At 40.3% G+C, this 16,739-nt stretch overlaps 1 protein-coding gene across 2 annotated transcripts in view; it reads left to right on the top strand.

The window, feature by feature from the left end:
- STXBP5 (syntaxin binding protein 5) overlaps nucleotides 1-16,739 on the top strand; it is a 427,346-nt gene that overhangs the window by 390,007 nt on the left and 20,600 nt on the right. For both annotated transcript variants that reach the window (XM_040429504.1, XM_040429505.1), the window contains 4 exons: nucleotides 8,456-8,695; nucleotides 8,887-9,256; nucleotides 11,832-11,997; nucleotides 14,207-14,318. In XM_040429504.1, the coding sequence (XP_040285438.1) occupies nucleotides 8,456-8,695; nucleotides 8,887-9,256; nucleotides 11,832-11,997; nucleotides 14,207-14,318 (888 nt within the window). The remainder of the gene's footprint in view (nucleotides 1-8,455; nucleotides 8,696-8,886; nucleotides 9,257-11,831; nucleotides 11,998-14,206; nucleotides 14,319-16,739) is intronic.

Here is a 16,739-nt window from a genome sequence, read left to right as displayed (position 1 = left end):
GCTCTGAGATGAGGAGGCTCGCCTCCTCAGAACTCCCTCAGTGCGCCTGCGCCGATGACATCACCGAAATAGAAGATGTCATCGGCGCAGGCGCACTGAGGGAGTTCTGAGGAGGCTAGCCTCCTCATCTCAGAGCGCCTGCGCAGAATGAACACAGGCGCGCGATTTTTAAAATGTCGACAGGGCTGGCCGGAGGAGGAGATCCCGGCTGGCCCTGTCAATCAACACGACGAGGGGGCGGTTTTCTGCAGCTGCTACCAGCAAGTAGCCGCCCTACTTGCTGGTAGAGACCTAATTTACATATTATAAAAGTTCGTTTTTAGAAGAAACTGCTGAATCAAAGTAAGTAACACCATTATATTTTCATATATCGCAGGATAAGTAATTTAACTAGCCCAAAAAAAAATAATGACTTTAGTGGGGTGACAGAAGCCCTTTAAGTGAATGCATTTTGGAGTGATCTTATTTTTTATATTATATTATATATATTTTTAGCTGGATTAATAAAGAATATTTTAGAATATACGTTCCAGTGTGACTCCAGAGAGAGTGCCAATCATTTACCGAATATTTTCCTTCTTTTTATGTGTGGGTGAATCATACTGATTAGAGCACCTGCATCCTGGTAGTGGGCAAGTGAGCCACCCTTCCTATTTTCTTTTATATTGGATTGTAGTATTCAGGTTAAATTGCCGTGTTGGCACTTTGCAATAAATAAGTGGGTTTTGGGTTGCAGTTTGGGCACTCTGTCTGTAAAAGGTTCGCCATCACTGATCTAGGGTAAGTTTTGCTACCTATAAGTCGGCTTACTTCACACCAGACTCTTGCATCAAAATGCTGGCTCATTTTTGGTGCATCTTAATGGCAACCTGTCACTATGAGAATGCAAAGAGGAGCTGATATATATATATACAGTGTATAATTTTGTGGGAAAAGATTCAGTATCCATTCTCATTCTGGGCTTTGAAGTCCAGGAGGCGGTCCTATCAGTGACTGATAGCTATCTATATATACACAGTAATAGAGGGAAGGCTGTCAATCACTGCTAGGACAGCCTCCTGGACTTCAAAGCTCAAAATGAGAATAAATATAAATGGAAAAGATTCAGTAAAACTTGTAATTTTAAAACTAGGGCTGCAGTAAACGATTATTTTAGTAATCGAGTATTCTATAGATTTTTTACGATTAATCGAGTAATCTAATAAGAAAAAATGAATTAATAGACTGTTTTCCTTTATAAAAACTCATAAGACCCCCTGCCATTTGTCCCCAACACCCTTCGTTTCCCACTGTGCGATCAGCCCAAGTGCATCAGTTCCCCCCAGTGCCATCAGCTCCACTATCCCCCAGTGCCATCAGCTTTCCACCATGCCATCAGGTCCGTTCCCCCAGTGCCATCAGCTCTTCCCCACCCCGGTGCCATCAGCTCTTCCCCACCCCGGTGCCATCATCTCTTCCCCACCCCGGTGCCATCAGCTCTTCCCCACCCGGTGCCATCAGCTCTTCCCCACCCCGGTGCCATCAGCTCTTCCCCACCCCGGTGCCATCAGCTCTTCCCCACCCCGGTGCCATCAGCTCTTCCCCACCCCGGTGCCATCAGCTCTTCCCCACCCCGGTGCCATCAGCTCTCCCCCACCCCGGTGCCATCAGCTCTCCCCCACCCCGGTGCCATCAGCTCTTCCCCACCCCGGTGCCATCAGCTCTTCCCCACCCCGGTGCCATCATCTCTCCCCCACCCCGGTGCCATCATCTCTCCCCCACCCCGGTGCCATCAGCTCTCCCCCACCCCGGTGCCATCAGCATTACTCCCCCCATTGTGCCATCAGCTCTGCTGCCCTGCTCCTACTGACACCCAGATTTCAGAGTGTCATTGGTTGCTACGCCGCTGTGCACTCCGGGTGCCCGGCCTTAGTCGCATCCCCACACCCTCGGTTTCACCAACTTACCTTTCCAGCAGGGGCGCCGCCGACACTCCATCGTTCCACGCTGCTCTGTGCCTGACGTCACACAGCGCGTCAGGTCACGGCATGCATACGTCAGGAGGTCAGTGCAGCGTGGGACCATGGACGTGCTGTGAAGTGTCCGGAGGCCCCCTGCTGGAAAGGTGAGTATTCCAAGCTCAGCGGGAGACCACAGAGCGGGAGTAATAGAAAGCGCTTCACTCCCGCTCCGTGGTCACATGACACAAACAAATCTTCGATGCAAAAAATTTGCATTGAGGATTTTTTTGGTGTCGAATTACTCGATTTAATCAAGTAATCGTTTCAACCCTATTTCCAACAAAACTACATATCAATCTGCTCATCTCCTCCTGCTCTATAATGTGCTCTCTTCAGCTCAGACACCATGTTCGAAGTGACAGTTTTTTTTTTTCAGCTAGGCATTTACGTGTCTTTTTTTTAGCACAAATTGAGATAGACTTCCGGCGTATTTTTATTAGTATGTCTCCCCCATTGTCTTTAAAACTAGCTATACATTTCAGATAATGACCGTATGAGCGATCCCACCAACTAAACTGTCTGACCAGGGAGTCCGTTTTTTTATTTATTTTTTATATAAAAACAGACTGCGTTGCTTGAGCACAATGGCTAGTGATTGGCTCAATTCAGCTGATCATGCCATCATCTTGCAGTTTCGGCCGATGAACGGCCAAAGTTTTCCAGCACAGCGGATTTCATTTTCAGTAGACAAGAGCCTGCCGTCAGCGATCGCGAACGCTAGTTTTTTAAACGACAGTTGGCAGGAATGGCCGAAATCAGCCATTCCGTCCAACTTCAATCTTATGTGTATGGCCACGTTAAATTTGAAATGCTAAATATTTTTATATGCTTGAGACACAGTTGTCTGTCACCTCTTTGACTCGGAGGGGGTAACCTGTTCAATTATAACTTTAATTTGGTTTGTGGAATCTCCCAAATGTAATTGAAATTGGTAATGTGTTTAGTGCAGGCTGTAAATTTTTGTTGGGAGATCTGAACCTTAATTGAGTGTTTTCATTTTTAAATTAAATGTTGAATTGTCATTTCTATGTAAGAAAAATGTAATGAAAATATTATTGTGCTTGAGGTATTTTACAGAATAATTTAAGTAATTGAATTATTTTGTGTTTAATAACTAAACCTTTTTTTTTTACAAAACAGAAGTTTTTGTTCCCCATAAAGCAACGTACATGTACCTTAAGTCAGGGTGATAAAAAGGATGCATGTGGTTGACAGCAGCACTTAGAGAGATCTTGGTCATTTAACTCCCACTCATAAGTGATAAGATACAAATTGATATGTGGAAAGCAAAGCCTCATATATCTACATCAGTGCTTGTAAAAAATGAGAGGCAGCAAAAACTTAAAGGGGTTATCTCATGACACAAAATGAAAATCAGAGATCATATAGTACATGACAAGCTCTTTTTAACAAAGCTAGAACCAGCCCTGTACCTCACATGGATCCAGAAATCTCCCCATCCATTTATCTGCTAGATTTATATGAAGCCGACAGCTCAAGGGGAGGTGCCTTTTCTGCTGCAGCTAAGGGGGTGTGTCCGTGTTCTCCTTATCACAGCTCAAGAGGCAGTTGAAGGATTAAACTGAGCATGTGCGGACATCTCAGTGAGCAGGACAAAGAATAAGAAAAAAAACAGGTGGCGCTGTACAGATAAATTTTATTGAATAACTCAGTGGCTATGCTAAATTTTTAATTACATGCAATTATAAATGTATTTAGATCCAGGGGCTGTTTTGAAAACTGCTGAATATTTTTCGTGGAACAACCCTTTTAAAACCCAATCTTAACCCCTTAGTGACCACCCATACGTGTTTTTACGGCGGTCATTAAGGGGCCTTAGGCTGGGCCGCCGCGTTTTTACGGCGGCACAGTTTAAGCGCCGCGCGGCTCCCCCGTGCAGCGGGGAGCGCGGACCTGGCTCTCACATGAGAGCCGGGTCCCTGCTCTAACAGCCCGGAACGGCAGGAGTGCCGATCCGGGCTGTTTAACCCTTTACATGCCGGGCGCAATGGCGCCCGCTGCATGTAAAGTGGTGACAGAGGGAGCGGACTCCCTCTGTCTCCCATCAGCACCCCGAAAATGCGATCGCGGGGTGCTGATGTGCTGGGAAGCTTACCTTGCTTCCGATGAGGGCCCGAGCCTGTCTTCAGTTACTTCCAGCAGGCTGTGCCTCTCTGGCGCAGCCTGCTGGTCAATGTTCGAATAGCATTGCTATTGAAATGCAATGCATTATAGAGATAATGCATTACATTTTAAAAGCAATCAAAATACTGTATATTATAGTCCCCTTGTGGGACTATTAAGTAGAAAAAAAAATAGAAAAAAAATACACATTTATTAAATAAAAAAAATTCCATAAAATAAAAAAATATGCCTTTTTTTCCATTGAAAATACGCTTTTCAATGAAAAAAATTGCAAAAAGAAAATATCCCCCATATGTTTGGTATTGCCGCGTCCGTAACGACCGGGACTACATAAATATTACATAAATTATCCCCTATGGTGAACGCCATAAAAAATAAAAAAAGACAGAATTTCTAATTTATTCTTAGTTTCCACCGAAAAAAAACATAATAACAAGCGATCAAAAAGCGGCATTTACTCCAAAATCATACCCATGAAAAATACAAGTCGTCTTTCAAAAATCAAGCCCTCACACAATTCCATATAAAAAAATTAAAAAAAGTTATGGGTCTTGTGAAGTGGCAATGCAAAATAATTTTTTGGGTTAATAAAAGGTGTTTTATTGCAAAAAAAAGTAGTAAAACGTAAACAAAATTATAAGTATTTAGTATCACTGTAATCGTACTGACCCAGAGAATAAAGATATTATGTTATTTGCACCGAAAAATGAACGCCAAAAAATGTATAATGTAAGAACGCAGTGGCAGTATTGCTATTTTTCCCCATCTCCCTCCCAGAAAGAGTTAATAAAAGTTAATCAGAAAGTTATGTGTACCCCAAAATGGTGCCATTAAAAACTACAACTTGTCCCGTAAAAAACAAGCCCTCATAAAGCTATATAGACGAAAAAATAAAAAAGTTATAGCTCTTGGAACGAGACCATAAAAAAAAGGAAGAAAAATGCTTGGTCATAAAGGCCCTAACAGGCTTGGTCACTAAGGGGTTAAAGGCATTTTCCCATCACAGAAAGTCAGAGCATATCATTAGGAGGATCCAGAGGTGGGATGCAATAAGAAGCTTTAATAAATCCCCCCATTTGTGCAGAGATATTCATGTATTCTTAATCCCTTAGTGACCAAGCCTGTTTGGGCCTTTATGACCAAGTGTTTTTCTTCCTTTTTTTATGGTCTCGTTCCAAGAGCTATAACTTTTTTATTTTTTCATCTATATAGCTTTATGAGGGCTTGTTTTTTACGGGACAAGTTGTAGTTTTTAATGGCGCCATTTTGGGGTACACATAACTTTCTGATTAACTTTTATTAACTCTTTCTGGGAGGGAGATGGGGAAAAATAGCAATACTGCCACTGCGTTTTTACATTATACATTTTTTGGCGTTCATTTTTCGGTACAAATAACATAATATCTTTATTCTCTGGGTCAGTACGATTACAGTGATACTAAATACTTATAATTTTGTTTACATTTTACTACTTTTTTTGCAATAAAACACCTTTTATTAACCCAAAAAATTATTTTGCATTGCCACTTCACAAGACCCATAACTTTTTTTTATTTTTTTATATGGAATTGTGTGAGGGCTTGATTTTTGAAGGACAACTTGTATTTTTCATGGGTATGATTTTGGAGTAAATGCCGCTTTTTGATCGCTTGTTATTACGTTTTTTTTCGGTGGAAACTAAGAATAAATTCGAAATTCTGTCTTTTTTTTTTTTTTTTTTTTTTACGGCGTTCACCATAGGGGATAATTTATGTAATATTTATGTAGTCCCGGTCGTTACGGACGCGGCAATACCAAACATATGGGGGATATTTTCTTTTTGCAATTTTTTTCATTGAAAAGCGTATTTTCAATGGAAAAAAAGGCATATTTGTTTATTTTATGGAATTTTTTTTATTTAATAAATGTGTATTTTTTTTCTATTTTTTTTACTACTTAATAGTCCCACAAGGGGACTATAATATACAGTATTTTGATTGCTTTTAAAATGTAATGCATTATCTCTATAATGCATTGCATTTCAATAGCAATGCTATTCGAACATTGACCAGCAGGCTGCGCCAGAGAGGCACAGCCTGCTGGAAGTAACTGAAGACAGGCTCGGGCCCTCATCGGAAGCAAGGTAAGCTTCCCAGCACATCAGCACCCCGCGATCGCATTTTCGGGGTGCTGATGGGAGACAGAGGGAGTCCGCTCCCTCTGTCACCACTTTACATGCAGCGGGCGCCATTGCGCCCGGCATGTAAAGGGTTAAACAGCCCGGATCGGCACTCCTGCCGTTCCGGGCTGTTAGAGCAGGGACCCGGCTCTCATGTGAGAGCCAGGTCCGCGCTCCCCGCTGCACGGGGGAGCCGCGCGGCGCTTAAACTGGGCCGCCGTAAAAACGCGGCGGCCCAGCCTAAGGCCCCTTAGTGACCGCCGTAAAAACACGTATGGGTGGTCACTAAGGGGTTAAAGACTAAGGGATGATTCACACAATCGTTTTCAGTACATGTGTCTGCCACATCTCCCGGGCTGACCGCGGCTCCCCTGACCCCAACTGACTGCATCTTAGGCTGCTTTCACACTAGCGTTTTTACTGGATCCGGCAGGGTTCAGCAAAAAGGCTTTCGTTTCTGATAATACAACCATCTGCATCCGTTATGAACAGGTCCGGTTGTATTATCTTTAACATTGCCAAGACTGATCCGTCATGAACTCCATTGAAAGTCAATGGAGGACAGATCCGTTTTCTATTGTCAGATTGTGTCAGAGAAAACGGATCCGTCCCCGTTGACTTGCATTGGGGGTCATGCCGGATACGACTTGCTCTGCATCCCAAGACGGAAAGCAAACTACAACATGTTGCGGTTTGCTCTCCGGTATGGGTATGCAACTAAACAGAACGGAATGGGGACAAAACTGAGGCATTTTTTCCAGTATTGAGCTCCTATGACGGATCTCAATAGCGTAAAACTAAAACGCTAGTGTTAAAGTAGCCTTAGTGTTATATGATACAGTCAGTTCTGCAGTTGTACAGTACTCACATCTTCATTTGCAATAGGACCATGATAGGAACTGACTGTATCATAAAACACCATGATGCAGTCCAATCGGGTCCGGGGAGCCATGCTTGGTCCGGGAGATGCAGCCAACACATGGACGGTTTTTCCCAGACTGAACACGGTCGTGTGAATCGGCCCTAAAAGTTCTTTAATACAGACCAATGTTTCACACTATAATTGGCAATGAACCAAATGTTCCCGATAATTGCCTGATTGTCAGATATAAGTACTACATTTACATGCAGCAGTCATCTCTGCTGTATGGGGTGAGGCGATCGATACAGAAATAGTTTGTCCCCACGGAAAATCATTGTTCCTTGGCAGTATATTGCACAATCTGATGCACAGAAACAAGGATTTTAGGTGCCGGCGAAAAAAAAAAAGGACTGTTATTAGGGGCGAGCGTTTCTACAAACTCTGTAAAAGGAAATTATAGGTGACCATACATATTAGAGGACTGTCAGCAAGAACCACTGATTTTGTTTAGATCGCACAACCATGTAATGTGTATGGAGGACTCCTGACTATCCATCGACAGTTGTTGGGGGCAAGAAAAAACGGGCTTTTGAGTTTCACAGCTAATCTGTATGGCTAGGATAACAGCAAACATCTGTTTGCAGTGGTTTAAAGGGAATCAAAATTAGAGCAACATATAAAAGTGCTGTTGATTCACTTGGAAAAACAATTGTCAATGAGAGGCAGGTGGGCAGGGATGACTACGAGCTCATGGATATGCGGACTCATAGAGAGCAACAGAAAACTGCTGACAGATGCACACGCATAAATGCACAAATAAAAATGTGTCCTAATGCTGTATGTGAATGCATCTTAATACGCTTCATGTTATTTTGGAACTATTGCAGTCATTTATCTAACTGGTTTAAAGTAGAACTGCTTTAGTTGCCCATAGCAACCAATCAGATTCAACCTTTAATTTTCCAAAGGAGCTGACAAAAAATGAAAGGTGGAATCTGATTGGTTGCTATGGGCAACTAAGCCAGTTCTACTTTACACCAGTTTGATAAATGACCCCATATATGTTTAAAAGAAAGAGTGATAGTGATGGTGCTCGGTTGTTGGCATTACACTGCACTGATTTGTTTACTGCATGAATTATCTTCCCACATTCTAGTAAGTAACTGCAGTGAATTCTTGACCTACCTTAATTATTAAATTCTAAATGCTTTCCCTTACCATACTGAACATTTTGGTTCTAAGATTTGATAAGTTTACAGCCAGTGATTTCCATAGGTCTTATATTCTTAGATGTGAGAGACAACTCCTTCAGTCGATCTCGGAGTTCCAGTGTGACCAGCATAGACAAGGATTCACGGGAAGCAATATCTGCTCTCCATTTTTGTGAGACATTCACAAGAAAACCTGATACATCAACATCACCATGCTTATGGGTTGGAACCACATTAGGGACGGTCTTAGTAATTGTATTGAACTTGCCACCAGGAAGAGACCAGAGACTACTTCAGCCTGTTATTGTATCTCCAAGTGGTAAGTACCATATCAGTTGAATACACTTCTTAGTAGAGAGACAACAGAGTTGATGAAATCTTGGTATAGCTTTGAGCTTTAATGTCAAAAGTTTTAGCATTGTCTCTACTATAATTCACTAGTACTAAGTAAATTCACAAAATGGTGGTTTATACTTATTTGTTGATGTCTGAAAGTCTATTTCTCCACAGGAACAATACTGAGGCTAAAGGGTGCAATCCTAAGAATGGCATTTCTGGACTCACTAGGAGCTATAATCCCACCAGCGTATGAAGCCTGGAGGGAACCTAACGCACCTGAAGAAAAGGATGACAAGGAGCGGTTGAAAAAAAGGAGGCCAGTTTCAGTCTCACCATCTTCGTCTCAGGAAATCAGTGAAAGCCAATATGCAGTAATATGTTCAGAAAAGCAGGCGAAGGTGATCTCACTGCCCTCCCAGAACTGCATTTATAAACACAACATTACAGAGACTTCTTTTGTCCTTCGTGGAGATATAGTGTCAATGAGTAATAGTACTTGCCTTGCATGTTTCTGTGCCAATGGACACATTATGACATTTAGGTAAGAAATATTCTAACATTTAATGATATATATCTATATAGTTTTCTGTTCCTACATTAGGACCATCGGAAGTGGAGAAAAACAAGGACATATGAAGACAGACTATGGAGCCCTTTTAAAGTGGAGCCTAGCCTTGTACAGGATTTCCTCTCCAGTGGAACTGCATTGTGTTAGCAAACAAGAGAGTGGGGAATAGGTCCATAGGTCATGGAAAGAACACAGAGGGGTAAACGAAACTCAGACACTTCTGTCCTGGATGGCAAAGCCCAGCACTATAATAAGCGGACCATGTTGAAAAGTGTTGCCCACATTTTTGAATACATACAGTGTAGTTAAATTGGGAAGATGGAGAGAATTGCACCAAATAAGATTAAAAGGTGCACACCTCTTAATAAATGTATTGCCTAGGTCTACCCATCTGAAAATCTTGTTAAACCTGTGATGAGCAGCCATATATTTATACCAAAATGAAGTGCCATAAACAAAGTCTCCTATTAGTCTACATCCACTTTTTTATTTAGAGAAAAAAGACGCATTTATCATATGAAAAAATAGTCAATCGCTGTCATTCGGCACTTCACATTGCGGCAAATATTAACCAATCACTGGATCATGGTGAATTTCATATGTACATAATTCAACTACATATGAATATATTTCGTCATATGAGCAGGTTAGAAAAAGGGTCTTAGTGCTGGTCCCCGTTGGTGGATGGTACGAAGCTGGAAAGTTCTGGTTTTATCTGCTCTTCTGCAAAAAATATAGTAAACTCTCTACAACTAGAATTCCCTTGAGTAGTCTTTATTTATATGCAAATACTAATTTTAGTGCAGTGTGGGTGGGGCTGCTCTGTTTGGTGCACCATTGCTCTGCAAATAACACTGCCCATCATCTCCCACTCTTGATTTATTTACAGTCAATGAGATTTCAGAGCCAGGAAGCCAGGGGAAAAACCGGAATGGTCCTGCCAATAGTTCACCGAAACCCATAATTGCATAAACATTTTAAAACCGCATTTCTCAGGATTAGAGGACCTAATTTTCACAAGAAAAGTATAGTTACATTTTGGGGCAACTACCCTACCCGGCGATATGTTCACTTTCAAACAGATTTTTGGAGGTGATGGACTCCCTTTAAGGCCTCATGCACACGACCGTTGTCCTGGTCCGCATCCGAGCCGTAGTTTTTGCGGCTCGGGTGCGGACCCATTCACTTCAATGGGGCCGCAAAAGATGCAGACAGCTCTCCGTGTTCTGTCCGCATCCAGTGCTCCATTCCATGGCCCCGCAAAAAAAATATAACATGTCCAATTCTGGTCTGTTTTGCGGACAAGAAAAGGCATTTCTACAATGGGCCGTCTGTTCCGTTCTGCAAATTGCGGAAGGCACACGGGCGGCTTCCCTGTTTTGCGGATCTGCAATTTGCAGACCGCAAAAAACGGAACGGTCATGTGCATGAGGCCTAAGAGTGAACTGTTTGAATCTATCTTTTAAGTGAAAATTTTTAATATTTGTAGAAGACCTGATGGGGTATTTATTCTTTTTTTTTTTTTTTTTTTTTTTTTTTTTTACACCATCATGCACAAGGTAGATGGTTTCCTTAGGAACTCGTCAGAACATTATATCAGAAGGCTATTCCTTAAAGGGGTTTTGCATTGTCAAAATATTGATGACCTATCCTCAGAATAAGTAATCAATATCAATTCGGTGGAGGTCTATCTTCTGGCATCTCCGTCAATCAGCTGTTTGAAGAGCAAGCGGCGCAGTTTCCTCTTCAAGATTACCTTATGTTACGGGTTGTCCTATGTTATTAAAGTTATGGGTTTCAGAATATAGCAACACAAAGCAGTTATTTTTTACATTAGCAGAACATTAAAAATACAACTTATTCCCCAGAAAACAAACCTTCATATGGCTATTTTGATAGAAAAAAAAAAAAGTTAGGGCTCTTGGACGATGCAAAGTAAAAAAGTTAATAACATATAATTTATGAAATAATAAATACACAATTACTTACAAAACGTACTGACAGTGTGCCAGGTCGCATGCCCTCTTTACTCACTCATCTCTTAAAATATAGGATTACTTCTAAATTTTCTTAATAGCCTCCTATTTGTATCGGATATCATTTTCCCCATACAGGAGCAAGTCAGCAAAGCTGTAAGATACAATTGCTCAAAAAGATATGTTCATGTTTATCGCTACTTTGAAAAGCATCTGTAGAAGAAAGATTTTTTTTCATCTGTTTTATCTTTTGAAAATGGGACACTATGCACAGGGTACATACAGTGGATCTTCATAGGGCATACAGTCAAAAAGACTGCAATGGATTGTCAAAACCAGGTAACCATTCCAGCCTCATCTGGTGTAATCTGACCACCATTGTTTTGCTAGACTCATCTCTAGCAAAACGTCTGTGCATTACAAAATAGGCATGTGGGGATAATTTATAAGTACAGATTAGAGCAGAGTATGGTTGTGGTGGCTTTCTTCATGTTCATATAAAGAAAAATTTGAACATCGGCATGTATGGTTTAAAGATAAAAAAAAATATTTTTCTACTCTTTTCTTCTAAGTTTGCCAAGTTTAAGGCCGCTGTTGGATGTAAATTACTTGCCACTAACCAACATGCGGATAGCCCGAACATTCTGCTTCACGAACAATGGGCAGGCATTGTATCTCGTCTCACCTACAGAAATACAGAGAATTACCTACAGTCAAGAAACTTGCGAGAACCTACAGGTAACACAGATGCCTGATTCTAAATTTACATCATTCCAGATTCTGATCCTGACTAGATCTCTTTCCACTCCACTGTCAGGTTTAGCTTTCGATGGGGATGTTTATCAGGGCTCAGGTATCTTCTTTTTTTGTTGTAACTTACAGTAGTCAAGCCAGTAAGTGCTCTGACACTGACATGCAGTATATGGACACTGAGGGGGTCATTTATTAGGGGACGAGCCGGCAGCCCTGTCTCATTTACCATGAAAGTGGTCTAAATGTAAGACCGCTAGAAAGCTGGCTTATGTTTAGAAGTGGCGCTGGTTGTGCCGAAGTTATGTAGAGGCCGGCGCCTCTACATAACTTCAGCGATCCACCGCCAGTGCAGGGGCTTTATGAAGACCGGCGTCTAAAATGCTGGTCTTAATAAATGACCCCCTGAGTCTAGAGTCCAAGACTTCAAATGGTGCTTGTGTTATAACGAGATGCAGTAAATGCCACAAAAAATGGTTCCGTGTTTTGATAAGGGATCAATCATAAAGGATTTGGTTTATATCTCCTAGAAGAAATATATAAAGAGACTTATCAAAACAGCCTTAGTTGCACATAGCAACCAGATTTCACCTTTTATTTTCTAAAGCTTCTTGCTACGGGCTACTAAGCTAGTTTTACTTTACAACAGTTTTGATAAATCTCCCCAATATTTCAGCATGGTGTGTTTTCTTGTTTGGTAAAATGCTGGGTTTTCTAATGGAAACCATATCCCACTGTAGTCAGTGTGGTCCGTCAGGTGGCATTTACAGATGAGCGGAGTCCTCTCCTGCATAACGGAAATGGAACGGATCCGTTTTGCAGCCCATAGGCTTCTACTATGACGGAATGAATAACGGAATGCCTCTAAAGTCATTACGTTATGCATTCCGTCATAGAATTGCGTTATGGTCCGTTGTAACAGAATCCATAGCGCAATTCAGCTGTTACCACCAAACGAAGTGTAAACTAATTTCATAGGCGGAAATTCTCTCATCTCTAGTGGCATTCATTTCAGTCATTTCATAGAGACGATGCTTACATAATTGTAATTGTCCTCCTTCTATGTCAGACTGTTTTGTCATTATTGTAATTTGTGCCATTACATTTTTTCCAATTACTAAAGAATTGTGGTGAGGATTTATCAAGCGCGATTTTTCAACGCTCCTTTGAAAAATGGAATCTGATTGCTATGGGCAACAAAGCCAGTTTTCTCTTTGTACCAGTTTTGATAGATCTCCCTCCTATATTTCTGCTTTTATCCTCCCTATATACAAAAAAACACACATGCAATGTATATGCATAGAGATAGTACATTGTGCTTCATCTTGTATAAAAATACTTTATACATGAGAAAAATACTATTGAGGTTTTTAGTAACATAAAATCCTCCCCTTATTAGCATTTGGCTCTGTGGCTCAGTAAATTGAGTACCTGTCTGTAATACAGATGGACCTTCTGTATTGAAGAAAGGCACTCTATGCACTGAGCCACAGAACCCAATTCTAATAAGAGAATGACTTTCTGTTACTAAAAACCTCAATAATTTTCCCATGTATAATGTATTTTTATGCACAGTGTAGCACAATGTCCTGGTTTGAGACCTGGCAGCGCTAATTTTAAAATTGGAGACAGAATAAAAGTTAAATGTACAGGAGTATCCATAAGCGCAACCGTGTGTTTGGGAGATACCCACCTTCATTATCCTAGCACTGATTTGATATATAGACACATATGGAATTAGCCAGAGACTCCCAGATAGCAGAGCAGGCACTTCAATGGGCAAGTAAAAACTTTAAAAATTTCTGGCACCAGCCTCCGGCTAGGTGGCAAGCCCAGCTATAGTCTTGGACATTTCTTTTGTGAAAACATTTTCATAGTTGGGGAGATTTAGAAAAAACAGTTTGAAAGGAAAACCGGCTGAGTTGCTCATAACAGCCAATCAGATTCCACCTTTCTTTTCCAAAGGAGCACTGAAAAATTAATGTTTTGGTAAATCTACGCCTTTACACAGCATTTGAGGGGTTATTTCTTTGTGCAATAAATCCACCACTGATCATTGGCTTGTGATCCATAAATTAAAGTTTTTTTATATAAATGTTTTTGATCCCAGTCACGATATGTCAGGTTCCAAGATATTTTGTCATTTGTGTTCACAATTCATAACCATTTTAATTTTGAATTGTTCACATTCATATAGGAAATGCTAGGAGAGATGTTTACTCCAGTTGAAACACCTGAAGCCCCTAATAGAGGTTTCTTCAAAGGTTTGTTTGGAGGAGGAGCACAGTCACTGGACAGAGAAGACCTCTGTGAGTTTTATGTATTGTTCTTTTGTTAATTGAGAAATACCAAAAAATAAAGGATAGGCTATCAATATCAGATTGGTAGGGGTTCCACCGATGCCACTCAGCTTTTAAAAGGGCCGCAGTGCTCCTCAGCCTGTTCATTGTTTACATCCTTTGGTCTACCTGCACACCATATACTTAGGAGTGGTAGTGAAGGATAATGCTGCATTGTCTTATTCAAGTGAACAAGACAAAGCTGCAATAGCCTGTGCCACTATTACTAGTAAACAACTGTTAGGCAGAGACTAACTGTTAGGCGGTGCTAAAAGAGAGACCCCCACCAATTTGATATTGATGGCCAATGCTGAGTAAAGACCATGAAAATACTGAACCCAGAAAACCCCTTTGATTAATGTTCCTTACCTAAAGTTGGCCATGCATTGTCGATGTTGGTTTGTACAGCAGATGCAAAACAACTAGTTGTTTGTAGTCAATCTGGTCAGATTGTCGTTATGTCATTCATTAAAACAACAAAACATTAGTCCCTTAAGGCCATTTTTTACCTTCCTGACCAGGACTATTTTTGAAAATCTGACATGTCACTTTATGTGGTAATAACGTTGGAATGCTTTAATTATCCAAGCAATTTTGAGGTTGTTTTTTTGTGACACATTGTACTTTATTGTAAAGATTAATTTCAGCTTATATGTTTTACCTTTATTTTTTATTTTATTTTTATTCAAAATTTACAGAAATTGGAATTTTTCTGCTTTTGAGACTGATAGTGATGCCTCGTAAAATACTTAATACTTTGTTTGCATCATTTTGTAAATGTAATTTTATTTTTTTTATGTTAGATGGCTTGTGGGGCTTATGTAGTAGAAACCACCCATAAATTACCCCATCTTAGAAACTGCACCCCTCAAGTTATTGAAAACTGATTTTACAAACTCTTTACATGTTTCACAAGAACTAAAGGAAAATGGAGGCAAAATTTCTAAATTTTACTTTTTTTTGCAAGTTTTACATTTTTAATCCATTCTTTTCATGTAAGGCAGAAAAGGTTAACAGCAAAACAAACCTCAATATTTATTATTCTAATTCTGCAGTTTACAGAAACACCTCATATATGGTCATAAACTGCTGTATGGGCACACGGCAGGGCTCAGAAGGAAAGGAGCGCCATATGGTTTTTGGAGGGCAGATTTTGCTGGAATGGTTTTTGGCTAATATTTGAAGGCACACTAAGGTACCCTTACTGTAGAAACCCACAAAATAATTTATTGAGGGGTGTACTGCCAATTTTGACCCCACATGCGTTTCATAGAATTTAGAAAAACATGGCTGTGAAAATGAAAATTTTCATTTCTTCCAATAAAATGTTGCATAAGCCCCAAAGGGCTAACAGGAGAAAAAGCACCCCAAATTTTGTTAAGCATTTTCTCCTGAACACAGCAATGCCCAACATGTAGTCGTAATTTGGCACACGGCAGGGAACAGAAGAAAAGTAGCACCATATGGTTTTTGGAGGGCAGATTTTGGCAGAATGGTTTTTGTTAAGCATTTTCTCCTGATCGCAGCAATACCCAATATGTAGTCTGTTTTGGCACACGGCAGGGATCAGAGGAGAGTGAGCACCATATAGTTTTTGGAGGGCAGATTTTGGTGGAATGGTTTATGGGCACCATGTTGCTATTGTTCAGCCTCTGGAGACCAGTATAGCCATTTTATGACAACCATACATTTTATTTTTCTCTCAACAGAACTTTATCATTGTTTCTATTTTGATCACTGTTTTGTCTTTTTATTTAGCTTTTTGGGAAGCAGGATAAAGAAAAGACAACAACTTTGCCATTACTTTTTGGATTTTGTAATTGGAACGAACAACATGCGGGAAAATTTAGATTTTATTTTTATTCTGCCGGTCAATACAATTACAAGGATAGCAATTTTATATAGGTGTTTTTTTTACTTTTTGCCACTTTTACAAAAAGCATTTTTGAATAAAATTCAGTTTTTGCATTTTCTGAGAGTTACCGTCTATTTTTTTTTTTTTTTGCTGATCATCTTGTGTGGGGGCTCATTTTTTTCTGGGATGAGTTGGAACCATTCATTGGTTCATTGGTACCATTATGGGGTACGTAGTGCTTTTTGATTGCTCGCTATTATGCTTTTTGTACGGCAAGGTGATAAAAAAAATGACTGTTTTAAGTTTTTGGAGATTTTTTTTACAGCATTCATCGGACATGGTAATGTCGTTTTTGTGTTGCAATTTTGTGAGAGCTATATTTTTTTTTTTCTGTATAGTCTTGTATAAGGCTAATTTTTTGTGGGGTGAGTTGACTTTTCTATTGGTACCATTTTGGGGTACATAGTACTTTTTAATCGCTCTCTACTACACTTTCTGTAAGGCAAATTGACTATTTTGGCACAGTTTTTATCTTT

Source organism: Bufo bufo, chromosome 4, assembly GCF_905171765.1.
Source record: "Bufo bufo chromosome 4, aBufBuf1.1, whole genome shotgun sequence".
Taxonomy (NCBI): domain Eukaryota; kingdom Metazoa; phylum Chordata; class Amphibia; order Anura; family Bufonidae; genus Bufo; species Bufo bufo.
This window is presented reverse-complemented; position numbering and strand designations above follow the sequence as displayed.